This window comes from Pelophylax lessonae, assembly GCF_965119305.1.
Source record: "Pelophylax lessonae genome assembly, chromosome: 12".
NCBI lineage: Eukaryota > Metazoa > Chordata > Amphibia > Anura > Ranidae > Pelophylax > Pelophylax lessonae.
Window position 1 is genome coordinate 73,637,995 of NC_138779.1, and position 17,778 is coordinate 73,655,772.

Here is a 17,778-nt window from a genome sequence, read left to right on the forward strand (position 1 = left end):
GGCTTTCATTTTAAGAACTTGAAAGTATTGGAAAAGAAACAGCCAATGAGTTCACAAGGACCCAATAACCTCACCTAAAGTCCTAAAGCTAGGTATAAACTAGTAGAATTTAAAATGAAAATTCGTACAAAAATTCTAATGAAAATTCTCAGAATATTTAAATGTAATTTGAAAGATTTTGTTTGCTTTTAAGCACTCAATTTTAGAATGAATTGACTTTACTAAACGGAAACCGCATACATTGTTAGAAATTCGTTCATTTGAGAAAGATTTTCCATCCTTCTCCTTCAAATGTTTTTTCACTGCTGTCGAAAAGGAATGTCGATTTGACCCCACTAATGATTAAAAAAAACAAACTAATGTTCTTACAATTAAAAATTCTGAAGAAAATTCTACTAGTATATACTCATCTTAAGACATGCTACATTAAGCATCTGCCCCTCACAGAGAGAGAAATATAAACCATCTGGTTACTATTTCATCCCACACAGGGCAGGTCACGGCCTAACAAGAACAACACAGATCTCTGCATTGTGGATATACAATTTTAAATATTATTATTATACAGGATTTATATAGCATCAACAGTTTACACAGCACTTTACAACATAAGGGCAGACAGTACAATTACAATACAATTTAATACAGTAGGAATCAGAGGGCCCTGCTTGTTAGAGCTTACAATTTAAGAGGAAGAGTCAAGAGATACAAAAAGGTAATAACTGTGGGGGATGGGCTGATGGAGAAAAAAAAAAAATGTACAGTTGTTAGGTGGGGTCCGGTAAGGCTTCTCTGAAGAGATGAGTTTTCAGGGATCGTTTGAAGAAGATAGTCAGATAGATTGGGGTAGGGAGTTCCAGAGGATGGAAGAGGCTCCAGAGAAGTCCTGGAGATGAGCATAGGGTGAGGTGACCAGGGAACTAGAGAGCAGGAGGTCTTGGGAGGAATGAAGAGAACGATTTGGTTGGTATTTTGAGACTAGGTTAGTGGGGCAGAGTAGTGGATGACTTTGTAAGGTATTGTTAGTATCTTGAATTGAATTTGTTGGTTGAGCGGGAGCCAGAGCAGGGATTGGCAGAGAGGGGTAGCAGATGCTGAGCGTATTGTAAGGTGAATGGCAGCAGCATTCATGGACTGAAGGGAGATAGCCTATGTAAGGGTAAGCCAATGAAAAGGGAGTTGCAGTGTTCGAGGCGAGAGATAACCAGCAAGTGAATTAGAAGCTTTGTGGTGCCATTGGTTAGGAAGGGGTGTATCTTAGAGATGTTGTGGAGGTTGAGGCGGTGAGTTTTGGACAGTGACTGGATGTGGGGCTGAAAGGAGAGTTCAGAGATCAGGAATACACCTAGCACCCTTACAAGCGGGGGTGAGTTGATAGTTGAGCCATTGGTTTTGACAGGGAAATCAGGGGAAGAGGCACATGGGGGGGGGGGGAATATTATGAGCTAAGTTTTGGATAAATTGAGTTTGAGGAAGTGGTGTGACATCCAGGCTGATATGTCTGTTAGTAAACTAGTGATGCGTGAGGAGACTGATAGAGTAAACTGTGGGGAAGAGAGATAGATTTGGGTGTCATTGGCGTAGAAATGGTATTAAAAGACATGGGAGGCAATTAGCTGACCCAGGGAGGAAGTGTAGATTGAGAATAGGAGAGGTCCAAGAACAGAACCTTGGGGACCCTGATGGAGAAAGGAAGAGGAGAGGAGGAAGTAGAATTCTAAGTGACGCTGAAGGTGGGGTGGGATAGGTAGGATGAGAACCAGCAAAGAGTGCAGTCACAGAATCCTGGTAAAAAATAAGCTCCTGTATTAGGGTCCATTCACACTAGCGCGACTTGTAAGGCAACTTGGTCGCCTGACAAGTCACGGTCGCTCGCTCGCCATAGAGTAGTACAGGACCCGTTCTAATAGGAGCGACACAAGTCGCTCCGACTTAGAAAAAAGGTCCTGTACTACTTTGGGGCGACCTAGAGGCGACTTGCATTGACTTCCATTATATGAAGTCCGTGCAAGACTTTACAGGTCTCCCCAACAAGTCGTGTCGCCCCTGTCTGAATGGGCTCTAAAGGTTACTACAGAGGTTGATTAAAGGGAACATAATTAGATGCAAACTTTGATTAAGGTGTAAGTTTTTTTTGTACTTTTATCTTTTGCTATAAGTAAAGAAAACAGTAATAATGTTAACAATAGATTTAAGCCTATTATAACAGATATGCAGGTAACCCAGGATATGAGACATGAAACAAGAATGTGTTGGAGTGAAAAAAAAAAATCTCAGATCAGAATTCTAGGAATTTGAAGTCAGCACAGTCTTATTATGTTGGGGCCTTCATTTGAATGGAATGGTAATGTGCACCTTTGGACAATCACATCCCTCCAGCTATATATAACACTTACCATATTCTTACATGTACCAGACAAACATGCCTCAGTCATTCATTCTGGATCTTGCTAAAGCAGCCCCAAGAACCCATTTTCCAAAGCATTTAAAAGCTTCACATCAAGATTCCCATTACATTCAATGGTGCCCATTCACACCTTAACATTGTACTGCTTGGAGCTTGTTGTTCGAAGTCACACATTATTGACCCCTATAGAAAATGGAAACACCTGAAAACATATATAGAGCATGTTTTCCACACAATGTCTTGCTTATCCTCCTCTTAGTAACTAGCTTTGCATTGGCTAAAGCAAAAAAAAAATTAAAGTTTGAACAAGCCCACAAAACGAGTGTACAAACGAGCAAAAAATGCTTGAATATCGTCTGAAAATGCTCAAGCTCAAGTGTAAATGGGAGCCTAATTGTCTAAATTCTTTTTTGTATCAACTGATGTAGCATAACATGGTGGTTTTAGGCTTTGAAAACAACCATATAAATTAAGGGACAATGGAACAGACACTATGTGAATAGCATAGCATGTCATTGAGGCTCTCAAAAATGATATATCTTTTCTCCTGGCAATATGGTATCTCAACACATATCCTTCAGACTTGAGAGTCGGAAATGCCCATATGCAGCCTGATCAATGGCACAGATAGCTAAAACAATATCTGATGACATTATGCCATGAATATGCTTCTATCAGTTACATTTAGTTGCAGATTAAAGATGAACTCCAGAAATTATCTGTATTGCATACTTACACTGGTACAGCTTGGTACAATGTAAGTATGCGTTATTCATACCTGATGGACTTCTGGAAATCAATATAGTAGTTGGTGCTCCACCACCATTCATATAACTACTTATATTTCAATTAATACAGGGCATTCTCAAGTTGGATTAACTGGAGAGGAGAAGTGGCGTCCTCACAATCTCCACTTTATCCAATCAGAGAATGCCTTGTATTCATTAAATAAATAGAAAGTGTTCTATTAATGGTGGCAGTGCCGAGCAAGCAAACCCCTGTGGTCAGTGTGCTTACATAGAATCTGAGTATGACCCGGTAGATCACAGCTAGCACAGATATAGCAGTGCCGACTATTACAGCGATTTCCAGCTTTTCCAGAACTCCCATCAGGTATGAGTAATGCATACTTACATTGTGTCAATCTCAACCAATATAAGTTTGCAATGCAAATAATTCCTGGAGTTCAGCTTTAAAGTACAATATAACAGTCCTGACCTCAGTTAAAAGAAACTCTGAGCACATACACATTGTGTATCCAAATCTATGAAACAGACATTCAGCACTCAAGCCAAACATTGGGACTTTATCAATACGGCAAAAAACGGAAAAAGAACTGATGAACTCTGCAGCTCTCTGCAGTCTTGCCGTTTATCTACTATTCACAAAGTGCTTACATCCACCCCAGCTGTGTCAATGTATAGAATCCAGAGTAATAACACAGACGGAGATATTTAGGGGATGCATAGTTGGGATCATTCTGATTAACACAGTGTTTCAGGAGATTTCACGCACTCTACCCCCACATTTCCCATGAATGTATCATTACAAATCAAGCTGTGCACACCGTGTATCACACGGCCCCTGTGGCTGCTCAAATACTTCTTTTACTATTAGCTTACTGGCCTGTAGGTGTGCAAGGAAGAATGTGAACACAATGACAGAGGCAGATTATCTGTTTTTACAGCTGAACATCAACACAAGGACATGCTGTGTAACGGCTATACAGCATAACTGTTTCCTACATATACAGAAGAAGCAGTTAGCTTCGAGGGATCATCCAACAGTAACGGTTATACAGTCTACCAATTGACTAATGATTAACAGAGACATGAGAAGGAGGATGGACCTTTTGGCCCGTACACACAATCCGAAAATAGTACGGCTAATTGTTGTTCCTCCTTGGTTGCTAGTGCACTCTCTAAATAAATCGCAAGTGGGAGATATTACTAATAAGGATCGACTGATTATCGGCAAAGCTGATATATCGAGGGCTGATATGCAAGTTTCCCGATATATCGGAATTGGCCCCGGAAGTTACCGATATTGCCGATATTTCGGGAAAGTGCATGTACTGGATTGATACCTGCAGCTAGAGGCATCATCCCGGTATCGGCGTCCATAGTCGACGGTCGGCTGTCTTGTAATAGCAACCGATGTGGCTAAGAAGACGCTCGGCTGTCATTACAAGGAGTGGGATGGGAGGCCCCCCCCTCCCGCCCCCTTCCGCGGATTGCCCGGGTCTCCCGTACCACCGGGAGACCCGGGCAACCAGCCTGCACGGCCGCCGAAGACCCGTTCAAAGCCGCATTCGGCTGTGATCGGGTCTCCAAGCAAAAACCCAGAAGTGATGTCATGAGTGACATCACTTCTGGGTACTGTCTGGCGCCAGATTTTAAAAAATGACAGCATTCAAAACAGCCAAACTTGGCGTTTTGAATGCTTTTAAGTGCAGAGGAGGGGTTTGGGATATTTTAGACCCCCAGATCCCTCCACAAAAGTACTTGCCAAAAAAAAAATTTAAAATGTACAAAAATATCTGCCAATATCGGTCGATGCCGATATGCATTGGCCAAAATATCGGTATCGGCAACAAAAAAACAATATCGGTCGATCACTAATTACTAACAATACAAATTTTCTCGTACGATGATACAATAGCTTCCTGTATGTGTAACCACGTTGTAGCATTTGAGGGGAAATGATGTAATGTGCGTGTGACCCCTCTAGCCACACCTTGAGCACCTTTGTTCGGAGCTATTTGTTATTTTCGTGTTAGGTCACGTTTATTCGCTCGTTCTGCACGGCTTTTCAGCTAGTAATATGGAGGATTACAGCCTTCCAGTAGCTATTCTTGGTGTTATGTCTATCCAGAATGTTCTTAACCAAAAAAAAAAAAGAGAAGGCGAAGAGCGTGGTGTAAAGAATGGCTCCTCAACCGTGCAAAGTACTCCCACATGCAATTCATCCCTGAAATTCAGGAAAACAACCCAGATGATTTCCGTAATTATTTGAGCATTTGTTTTTTTTTTTCTTCTGGGTCGTTCTTTAGGTTCCGCTCATGCGCTCTCTACTGCTCTTAATTTTTTTCATACGAACAACATACTAATCATACGATTATCGTACAATGTGTTATCATATGATCAAAATTTTCATGCTTGCCCGATCAAATAATATCAGATGAACTGTTGTGGTCGGCTCTCAAAAGCTGTGTACTAACTATCCGATTATCGTACGATTGCTTCAATAGTGGTATTTTTCGTACAATTTTCGGATCTTGCGTATGGGCCATTAGAAGTAAACTGCCAAGAGATCATAGGCATGTCATATCCTTGCTTATCTTTGCATTGACTATGAGGAAAAATAAGACTTGGGATCTCACATGGTTTGATCCTGACAAAGGAATGTCAAAAAATGTAAGATGAAGTTTTACCTACTTATATTTTGCATTCTTTTCCTACTCATGAACGTGCTAATGAAATATTTGAAAAAAAGTTTTTAATTACATACCTAATGTTAGACCCAGTGACACCATCACTCGGTCTTTGTGCTTTTCTGTGCAAGGCAGGCAGATCATGGCTGGTGGGATGGGGCCGGCAGGGTCCTGTACATATCTTCCTAAAAACCGTAAGCTGTGGTACAATCCACATGGGATGCTGAGTAGAGGTGAACATAGATGTCCTTCAAAATGATTTCTAACCTGAAATCCTTCTTTTTTATAGTCCAGTGAGCCACAGGCCAGATCATTTTGCTGGGTCACATGAGCTGCAGAGTGGGGAATGATCCGACTTGCAGCTCACTGCAGTACAAAAGAGCAGGAGTTCTGAGTTTGGGAAAAGCCTGGTACACAGTGTCACTAAACCCACATCATATAAAATTATCAGTAAATGGTGTATTAAACGCTGTTCATATCAGTAACTATGAGATTCTTTTTCTGTATTCTGCAAAAAACCTGGTTGATCCTGCTGCTTTCTATCTCCCCCGACTGTTCATCTTCCCATTTCAGCTAGGGAATTTGCAGAGCAATGTTGGCAGCTCTGCACATGCTCAGTTTCAGTGAGTTTCTATACTGAGCACTTCCTCCCTATCACATCTGAGCAGCCCATGTGACTATAGAGTCACAAATGTGGGTGTATATACAGTGGTAAATGACAGCCCACTCTGTCCCTTCCTCTCCATGCCCACTAACCAGCTAAACACAATGGGGCAGGATATTACATGTAGATTGATGGAGGCTTCCACTCCCTCTTATTCCAGGACACAGGCTGGAGGAGCATGACACACTGTGACTGGGAGGAATCCGCCCCCACACCATGTTATTGCCAAAAAATAAAGATCTGATTTCACATCTATATTTGTATGACAAGGTAAAACAATTTATTGTTATTAAATTATTTATTTTTACTCTGTATTGCAGTAAGGCTTGGAAAAAGCTGGGTCATGTGACATTTGTATATCGATTAGGAAAAAGGTCCTAATGTAAATTAAACAGAGTGTGTTTAGTATCATGCTAAGTTTTTTTTTTCCGTTCAACCCAGCGGGCTGGACAAAATAAAACTGAGGAGGTCCCTGTACTAACAATGCAATGTTAGTACAGCGATCTCCCCTGCTGTGCTATTGTGTTCTGTCCCTGCCATAACACACTGGTCCCGATAGGCTGCTGGTTTTCCAAAATGCTAGTTCGACAGAAGCCGGAAGCGAAAGCAGCTTCTGTGGGACAAGCAGCTGTACATACGGAGCGAATGTCTACTGTACCAGCTGATTTCAGCCGATATTCAGCCTGTGTGTGCGGGGCATTAGGGATGAGTGGACTTCCAAGCTCATCTCTAATGCGCAGCCACCATAACCTAAAGAAGTTAAATCCAATTATTGAAATCGGTGAGCAAGAGACAGTAGGACAGCCAGGAAATAGAGGAGTGGGGCTCTATCTAACATTCTGAGGCTTCAAATCCACATTGTTAGAAGTTTACAATTATAGATGGGCTCAGGCGTGTTCGGGATCCTAGTCCCAGTCCACCTGCCCGATCCCGCCAGGAACCACTAATCAGGGGCAGTGAGACATTTCTCGGTCTGTGTAGCTGCGGACCGGGAAATGTCTCTCTGCCTGTGTTTGGCGGTGTGCAGTGTCGGCTTCCTGGCGGGATTGGACAGGTGGGTCGGGACTAGGATCCAAAACACACCTGAGCCCATTGCTATTTACAATGCCAGGTGAAATCAGAGTAAGCAATTTTAGTACAGGGGAAGGGCCTGTACAACTGTGCAAGTCTGAAGGGAAGGCTGGAGCTTGCCCTTATAACTGCTTAGTTTTTGTTCTGTTTATCCAACATCATTTTCATCTGTTTGTTACATACTGTATTTCCTGAGAAACAAAGGGTGAACACTCCAGGATCCAATGACATAAAACCGCTTGTTCTTTAATAGAACATACAGGCGGAAGCCAATAAAATAAAACAAAGCAGAGTTTGCTAAGGTTACTCCTACCCCTCCTTTACAGCTCACATCTACCTGGTCATGAGTAACCTAGCAAACTTTGTTTCATTGTGCTTTATTGGCTCCAGCCTGGACTTTTAATCGTGTTCAGTGATAAAGACGTGGTTTTAATATAATGAATCCTGAATGATTCAATCTGCCTACTAATGTACATCTAACCTTACCTGGTATAGATTCTGCTATCCTATGTATGGCTTGAATGGTAACGTTTTTCTTGGGTTAATTTTGTTGATAACTGTGATATTGATTTTTTTATTGCATATATTTTTTTAAATTAACAATATTAGGAGGGCCTCATTCTAAGAAAACGTACATAAAAAATGTTCAGAGAAACTGTCACCAAATTGGGGAAAATAAAAAGGTCAGTGTAAAAATATTATACATTTAGTTTTTTCTTTTCTACAACTGAATACATAACCGATCATATTCCACAATGCGCTCACAATGACAAACGCCATTTAAATACGAACAGATGAACAACAAAGGCAACAGCGTGCATTGCAGGACACCACAAAAATGCAGTTATTGCTGAAAAATGTAAACACTGCTTTCCAATAGTAAACAGGATTGCTCAGTGTGCCCCTCCTTGTTAATATCAATTTAATATAGCAGGCACTGACAGGGTCTTTAGACTTTCAGGATATATATCCTCCCCTGTGAATACCACTGCAGCTAAATGTGATCAGCAATGGCCTGCCACGCGTTGCTGGCTATCAGAGCTAATAAAGAGCTTTACCATCCAGCCTCTTGACACTGCTGGTATTAAGATTCGTCCCAGGAGAGCAATCAGGAAGAAAGACTGAATTATACAGAAAGGAGACATCTCCTTGTCTGAACATTGTGAACACCAGCCACTTACAGCTGAGGCCACCTGGTTTAGGGATCTCAGGCTTTGTGACGAGTCGGGACTGCCAGTGATTAGTACCTTGTAGCTATTGTGGTCAGGTTTTACTAGCTGCTTACAACAGTAAAATGGGAATATAGCAATGGCCTGTCTGGTAGGAAAAATGCTTCCAGTGATGACCTCTGGGTGACGGGAGACAAACTCAAAGCAAGATGGTTCTTGCCCACTATATAAAACATAACTGAAGTTGCTCATAGACTTTAAAGTTGAACTAAACGTAAAGCAGACCTTCGTCATAAAGCTGGCCATAGAAAGATTGAATCTCGGCTGGTTAAGCAAGGACCAGCCAAGATGCGATCCATATTTTGGGCAGGCTGATTGTACCCAAACCGATTCATCGATCGACTTGGGTACAACCCGCATGGTGAATTTTTGTCATGTGATTATTGCCAAAGGTTATAGTTCCTAGCAGTAATAACTGCTCCCCCCCCCCCCCCCCAACACCCAGGAGAACACAATAACTCCACTGGAGGGATTCCCCCATCAACACTGACTGGTGGTTTCAGAAAGGAAAAAATAAAATCGCATGATCTATGGTCTGCTTTACTTGTTGTGCTGCCCTGCCTTCTCCTCCATAGGGTAGTACAAAGCAGGAGCATGCATGTTGCAGAGGCTCAAACAGAACTCCATATGTCGCAACAGCACAGGGAGCACAGAGGGAGTATAGTTGCATAGCTGGGGACAACTGAAAAAGGAAGCTCTGAAGAGGAAATAAAAAAAAAAATCAAATGCATGTAAGTTTTTATAGGATTTTAGAAAAACATTTTTGAATTTGCCATTATAAAGTTTACACCACATTTGTCAAACACAAGGCCCGTAGGCTGAATGCAGCCCTCCAGGCCTTGTCATGTGGCCCTCACACCTAGTTCTGCAGACAGAACTCCATTCTGCCACCTCCTGCTCTCAGCCTCCGCTTCCACTCCCCGCTGCCACTTAAAAACACAGAAGTCTTCTGTGTTTACAAGTGACAGCTTTGCCCTCAGTGGCACCCGGATCTAACAGATTCCTGCACGCACTCACTGTGGGGCACAGCGGGGACAGATCTCCAGAATCTAAGAAAAAGAACAATATCCCTGCAAATACACAGGTGGTAGAGCCGCCTACACAGGGAGGTATTAGAGCCTGGCCAGGTAGGGGAAAAATGCAAGGAAGCTTTATGGGGGGGGGGGGGGGGGGTTGGGGTTAGAAACTATGCACAGTGCACTCCTAAACCCTGCCCTCTGTATACAGCACATCCCTGAATGCTGCACCCTGAACATAACGCATCCCTAGACCCTGCATTCTGTATGTAACGCTCTCCTGAACTCTGCTCTCTGTATGTAGCACATTTCTGAACTCTGCTCTCCGCATGTAGTGCAATTCTGAACTCTGCGCTCTGTACATAGCGTATGTTTGACTAACGGTTACCTGCATGTTTATGCCACAAGCATTCCACAAAACAAGTACTGGGACATTTTGGCTGCCAAGCTGTAGGAGGTATTCAGTTAAGCTGACCATTTACCAGCAGAATTTAGAACATTTGTATGGAAATTGATGGATTTGTATGGATAATTGTTCATCAGAACATTTAATCTTGCCATCATTGAATCAACTAATTTCATCTGAAAGCCCTGAACGTTGTGTCCAGACCTGCTCCATGAATGGAATTCCAGATGTAATAAACAGGTTTATTTTGTGCTTTGAACATGCATTGATATATGTACAATTTTTCCAAAATGAAAACCACATTCAGAGTTTGAATTTTGTTTGTTTGAGAAAAATTTCCATCTCGCTCCCTCAAATTTTCGCAATGCCACAGATGAAAAGATCATTGGTTTGGCCCCACTAACTGTTAGAAAATTATACAAATTTTAGGAAAACAAAAAGATTCTATTAGTGTATGTCCAGCCTAAGGCAGTCTGCACATAAGTCATCTACTTTTATCCCCTTCTGGTGACCCCTCACATCTCTTGTAGATCTCTTAGTGAGACACAACACAGTCTGAGCATGAGATCCTTTATCAAAGACAAACCTACAAAGAAAAGATTGATCCTAGCCTCACCAAAATAAAGTTCAAAGTTCTAAGGAGGTGACAATGCAAGTTTGAGTCACAGAACCACTTCTTCACACAAACACATATTGAAGTCGTCAAAACACAACACTGCAAATAAATCTCGGTGTACAAAAAGTAAGATTTAAGTATGCTTATACTGTAACTGGTGCAAAAAAGCAAGAAACTGGATTTTAGGGCTTAAATGTCACTAAACCCACATCATAAAAAAACTATCAATAAATGGTGTGTTACATGCTGTTCATATTCACTCAGGAACTATGAGATTTGTTTTCTTTATTCTGCAAAAAACCTGAGTGATCATGCTATTTTCTATCTCTCCCTTCTGTTCATGTCCCCACTGCAGTTAGGAATTTTGCAAAGCAGTGTTGGCAGCTCTGCACATGCTCAGTTTTCAGTGAGTTTCTATGCTGAGCATTTCCTCCCTATCACATCTGAGTATCCCATGTCACTATAGAATCACACATGTGGGCGTATACACAGTGTTTCTCAACTCCGGTCCTCAGGGCACACTAACAGGCCAGGTTTTCAAGAAAACTGAAATACATCACAGGGATATAATTTGCTGCTCAGTGATTGCAGTATTCTAATCTGCATCTCCCCAAGGTAATATTTAAAATCTGGCCTGTTAGTGTGTCCTGAGGACCGGAGTTAAGAAACACTGATATACAAAGTGGTAAATGAAGCCCACTCTCTCCTCCTCTATGCCCACTAACCAGCTAAACACAATGGGGGTGGGATATTACATGTAGATTAATGGAGGCTTCACCTTCCTGTTATTCTAAGACACAGACTGAAAGGGGATGACACAGCCTATGACTGGCAGAAATCCACCCACACCATGTTATTTCCACAAAATAATAAAGATTTAATTTCAAATATATTTTTGTATGACAATTTAAAACAATTTATTGATTTTATTTATTTTTACTCTGTATTCCAAACACTGTTTTTTTTTTATTTTGAACATATGACCTGCAGACAGGCTGGAAAAGATCTGGGTCATGTGACAGCTGTATATCAATTAGGAAAAGGGTACGTAGATTGTTTTTTTATTAAAATAATTACAGTGCCATCATCCAAATACAAAATTAGAAGCGTCAATGTAAATTAAACAGTGTGTGCTTAGTATTACTTTAGGCTTTCAATTCACCAGAGGGATATTAAGATCAAGCAGGAAAGTAGATTTCAACAAGAAGAGCAGCCATTGGGGGCAAAGGACACATCTTATTTAACATAAGTACTGCCCCCCCAAAAATATATTAAATATTATTATTAATAATAATAATAATTATTATTATTAAAATATTAATTTTAAATGTAAAAAAAATCTAAGTACTGTTGATCACAAAAAAAACAACTGTAACTAAAACTAAACTAAATTTAGACTTTAATTCGTGGGCAATGTAAAACCCTAGTGTTTTTTCTTTTTTTTTTTGTGGGGGGAGGTGAAAATTTTTGAATAACTTATTTGTTTTTCTACAAACCCATGATATGTATGTGAGCTGCTCAGGCTGCTAGGAAGTGTAGTCCTGTGCCTGCTGCTGTGAGTGCTGGCCAGGAAGGAGCCTGCCCATGCTCCAGGCAATGACAGATAAAAGCTGAAGGTCCCGGGAGCCACACATCAGAACAAGACCCATAGTGTATAGTGGCAGTCTAAGCCTGGACCCCCGCCAGGCTACGCCCCCCAACCCGTTTCACTCTGCCCACTGGAGCTTACTCATGGGGATGGAGTCATGAGTAAGCTTCAGTGGGCAGAGTGAAATGCGTTGGAGCATGGCCTGGCAGAGGTCCAGTTAGAGACCGCCTCTTGTCTATACACAGCGGGTCTTCTTCTGATGCACAGCTCCCAGGATCTTTAGCTCTTATCTGATTTGTTTTTCTAGCCTAACGACATAACCAGGGTGTCTGATCAGTATTCATACATTCTGGGCCCTGCCACAATGACTGTGCTTGCTTATGCCACATTCGTTCTACACAGTAACCATGCAAAAGCGGCCAGATACCTTTTTTTATTTATTATAGGTACTTAAACAGTGCCATCAATTTACGCATACCAGTGAAAGTTTCATCAGTTCTACAGCATACAGCTTCACCAACAGTAACTTCTGATCAGCTGATAATGCCAAATAAAAAACGTATATTGCATATATGTTGTGCGCTGGTAATATGATTTATGAAGTCTTACTGAAATGCTCTGAAGGTAGTCTGCAGTTCCATGTTAAACAAATTAATTCCCAGATACCAAATGGGTTTGCAGACTGAAGAAATCTATATCTTAACATACATAAAATCGTGGCACCAACAAGTTTCTTATTAAGCATGAAGAAGGACAGCGTGAAGATCTTGGAAGGTGATTTACAAATCCCGTAATCTGTAAGTGTCGCTAAGGAAACTAGTAAATCAACATAAAACACAAGTGACTTCATAACATCGATACACATTTTCTTGTTTGTCTGTGTGCTAAGATATAGAGGTGTGACCTTTGCAATGACCTTCACATTTTTTTCCATGTGTTACACTGACAGAGACCATCTTTCTTCTTGAAATGTCTAAATGTCAGGAACATGTTGTGACCAAATGAAAAAGAGCAAAACAATGAAAAAATCAGAATGTAAGATGGGGTGGCTTTAAAAGGACAACATGATGTATAGGGTGTTTCCTAATAACACAATGTAGAGGTAACTGCTGCTATGTAATCCAAAACAACCAATCAGATTGCAGCTTTTAGGTGTCCTTTTGGCCAAAGATGGTGCAGTATGATGAATCTTCAATAATAATTAAAATGTAAGGAAATTGGAGTTACTGAACATGGAAATAAAGAGAAGTCTTTTAAAACCAATTTATTACACCCCTTTTCATATGGAATAAAAAATATATATATATATATTTATTTTTAACTGTGCATGTGTCAAACCTAATGGTTCGAGTATGAATGTTGTCCTTGCACCTGGAAGAGCTTGAAAAGATGGTAGTCTTTAGGATCTGCTTATCTAAAGCTGACCATATACCAGTAGAATTTTGTTAAAAAATTAGTACTGCAATTCAGGAAAATGTTCGCCAGCATATTCGACCTAGCCATCACTAAGCTTATCAAATTTCTTCCAGACCTACTACAGTCGAAAATAATCATCTATGCAATCCCACTAACTGAAAATTCAAAGCAAAAACTTTTGAACCAAATTCTACTGGTTTATAGCCAGTTGAAACATGCCTACAGGTGATGCATGTCTCATATAAACATTATACAACAGTCATGTACACATAGCTTTTGTGTATCTTCAACTCACTAAAAATAAAAATTTTACAGGGCATAGCAGCAACTTTTTTTTTTTTACCAATTTGCAAGAAAATAATTCATGGTCCTTACCTTCAACACAAGACTCCACCTCTTCTAGATTTCGTAGGGTTATCCTCATCAGGCTGGAGTTTAACATGAGCTCATTGCGGTGCGATGGCCACATGTAGCGGGGGGCAGGATTTACAAAGAATATCCGAGTATCACCTGTAGACACTTGATTATCACAGATGCTGGGATCTCCAAAACCTCCAACCATCACCTTGTTGCCTCCATCCAGCAGTATTTCATTTGTTACAATGTCACGTCCTTTTAAATATCGCCAAACCCGAACCTGGACAAAGAAGTGAAAGGCAAGTAAAAAGTGTTAGTAAAAATTGTTAAAATGAGTCATTAAAATTATGCATTTTAGTTCAAATATGTACACTACGCACTGATATTCAAGCCCTGTGTCAATGCCAAAAGGCTAAATAACACACCTGTGTCTTAAATCTCTGGAGGTACCACTGGTGACATCCATGTGTCAATATAAAGATGTCAAAGGGGACAAATGTCTTACTACTGTCAACTTAAAGGCTTTCTGACCATATTTCATGTTTCATCTATATTTAGGGCGGAACATGAAACATTGCCACAGTCTGCAGCCCCCATCCCCAACCCCCTTCCCACCACTAACTGAATCTGAGGGTTCTTCTCCCAGAAGGCTCCTGCCATTTTGTTTTTAATTACAAGCGGCAATGCGTGGCTTCACCCGCACAGCCACATCACCCATTCACAGAGATCCATGAATGGAAAAATTACGAAAAACAAATGCCACCGTGGCAGGGGGACTCATAGATCTAGACGGAGCCCAAGTTAAATATTGTTCCTGTATTTGAAGTCTATTGATACTTCCTCCAGCTTGATAACCTAAGGTCCATACTGAGGGCTGCAGCTAGAGGAACTGTCTGCAGGGGAGTTTGCAATGCTCCTAGGATTCAATGATCACACTTGCAATGCTTTGCAGGCTCCAAAGCCAAAAAAATTATTAAATGCAAATTTTTTTAATCAATGAGGGTTTTTTTTTTTTTTTGCAAAAAATGTAACTAGTTGTTAGGTAATTGTAACAATATACAAAGTCAAAACTTTATAATAGGCAATTTGCCTCTGATGGTGGTAATATGGTACAGTATCTCACAAAAGTGAGTACACGCCATTTTTGTAAATATTTTATTATATCTTTTCATGTGACAACACTGAAGAAATTACACTTTGCTACAATGTAAAGTAGTGAGTGTACAGCTTGAATAACAGTGTAAATTTGCTGTCCCCTCAAAATAACTCAACACACAGCCATTCATTTCTAAACCGCTGGCAACAAAAGTGAGTACACCCCTAAGTGAAAATGTCCACATTGGGCCCAAAGTGTCAATTGTTTTGTGTGGCCACCATTATTTTCCAGCACTGCCTTAACCCTCTTGGGCATGGAGTTCACCAGAGCTTCACAGGTTGCCACCGGAGTCCTCTTCCACTCCTCCAGGATGACATCACGGAGCTGGTGGATGTTAGAGACCTTTCGTTCCTCCACCTTCCATTTGAGGATGCCCCACAGATGCTCAATAGGGTTTAGGTCTGGATACATGCTTGGCCAGTCCATCACCTTTACCCTAAGCTTCTTTAGCAAGGCAGTGGTCATCTTGGAGGTGTGTTTGGGGTCGTTATGTTGGAATACTGCCCTACGGCCCAGTCTCAGAGGGGAGGGGATCGTGCTCTGCTTCAGTATGTCACAGTACATGTTTGCATTCATGGTTTCCTCAATGAACTGTAGCTCCCCAGTGCCGGCAGCACTCATGTAGCCCCAGACCATGACCATCCCACCACCATGCTTGACTGTAAGCAAGACACACTTGTCTTTGCACTAATAAAATATGTGTATGTGCATGTCCCAAATACCTAAGAATAGTTTCTTAAATAATGTGTACAGAGATATGGGGGTTCATATGGCATCAGAAGTGATTGTTTTTGAATTAACAGACACCACCACATCTAGCTTCGCACTTCAAGAATAGTGGAGATCTGTCAGGAAAAATCACCTTAAGAGCCAACAAGAAATCAGCCAATGATAATCTAATACTTTCTGGAGGTTTATTTTTCATTGCATACATTACACAGGATACCAGCTGTCTCCTTATAAAAACATTCACTTTTGTATATCAGCAAGTGATCTGTATTAGGAAGAAAATTAATTTACTATACAACTCAATATCTCCAAGGCTTGCAGTTTGTAGCCCATAGTGTAGACTGCCCTGAGTGAGTTAGCATATCTTCCCAAACTATAATTCATTGTTGCCCTGTAATAAAGGGTCAGCTTATAGGCTAAATAATAATGACTGAACCCTTTAATTTTCCATTCATTCATCCTACACTGAAGCATTTTGTAACATTAAGCCCCCGTTCACACTGGGGCGACCTGTGAGGCGACCTGGTCGCCTCACAGGTCGCCGCAGGTCGCCTCCCATAGGGAAGCTGCGGACCCGTTCTGATAGGAGCGACACTAGTCGCTCCGACTCAGAAAAAGGGTCCGGAGCTTCTTTGGGGCGACCAGGAGGCGACCGCCATAGACTTCAATGTTACGAAGTCCGTGGCGGCCGCTCCGAGGTAGCGGCGCGCTGCTCGCACCGCGACCTCGGAGGTCGCGGTGCGAAGTAGCGTCGCCCCAGTGTGAATGGGGGCTAAACCAACAGTCACCTTAGCCGGCACAAGTACATAAGAAAGAGAAACCAAAACCATGGTTAAAACTTCTAAGTATAATTGAAGAAAATAAAAGAAGAGGTAGAGCACTGCGCAGATAAATACTGATGTCACAGTCTCCAATGAGTGGTAGTTCATAACTGTGCTAGCCTGAGAACCTTCAAAGGTTTACAGTAATTTTTAGTTTGTTTTGACAAATTTACAAAATGTTCAAATTATTTTTAAAGCCCAATTACAGCCTATTTTGTTTTAGTTAGAAATGTGTTTTTTTTTTTGCGCCTTTTTCGCCATTGGAACAATTTCCAATTATATCCTCCCCCTGAATGCCCTAGATACCAGAACAGAAAATAAGAATAAAACTCTAAAAAAGGGGTCTACTGTGTACACAGCACTACTGATTGGTCCAGCACTGTCAAATGGGTGGGTCAAATGCTCCTTGAAAAACTGGAAGCAACAGCCGTTTGATTCAGTTTCCAGCACCAAAGTGCAACTAGGAAGCATTCTGCACAACATAAGCATATGCTTCTGTCAATGAGAACTAAATAGCCAGTGTTTTTCTGATTCAAAGCTCATCTCCAGGATAAGCAAATAGTGTTGCAATATATGGGGCATGTGTATTCTTACTTGGTATGCTTTCTGTATTTCTTCCATATCTGTGCAGAATTCTAGTGTGATACTTTGCAGGAGCTTCCTGTAATAAAGACGAGTCACTGCTAATCTCTCTTCTTGTGTAGAGTGACTGTTCTGGTGTACTCTTCTGTAGTTTTCTACAGGCAACCTATAAGAGCCCATTCAGACTGGCGCGATCCGACTTCCAGGGGCGACCTGTGAAGTCGCGGTGCACAGCGTGTACCGCGACTTCGGCGCGACTTGCACGGACTTCATATAATTGAAGTCAA

At 41.3% G+C, this 17,778-nt stretch overlaps 1 protein-coding gene across 10 annotated transcripts in view; it reads right to left on the reverse strand.

Annotated features, from left to right (window-relative positions):
* AGRN (agrin) overlaps positions 1-17,778 on the reverse strand; it is a 704,390-nt gene that overhangs the window by 654,653 nt on the left and 31,959 nt on the right. For all 10 annotated transcript variants that reach the window (XM_082274335.1, XM_082274327.1, XM_082274332.1 and 7 more), the window contains exon 2: positions 14,222-14,483. In XM_082274335.1, the coding sequence (XP_082130461.1) occupies positions 14,222-14,483 (262 nt within the window). The remainder of the gene's footprint in view (positions 1-14,221; positions 14,484-17,778) is intronic.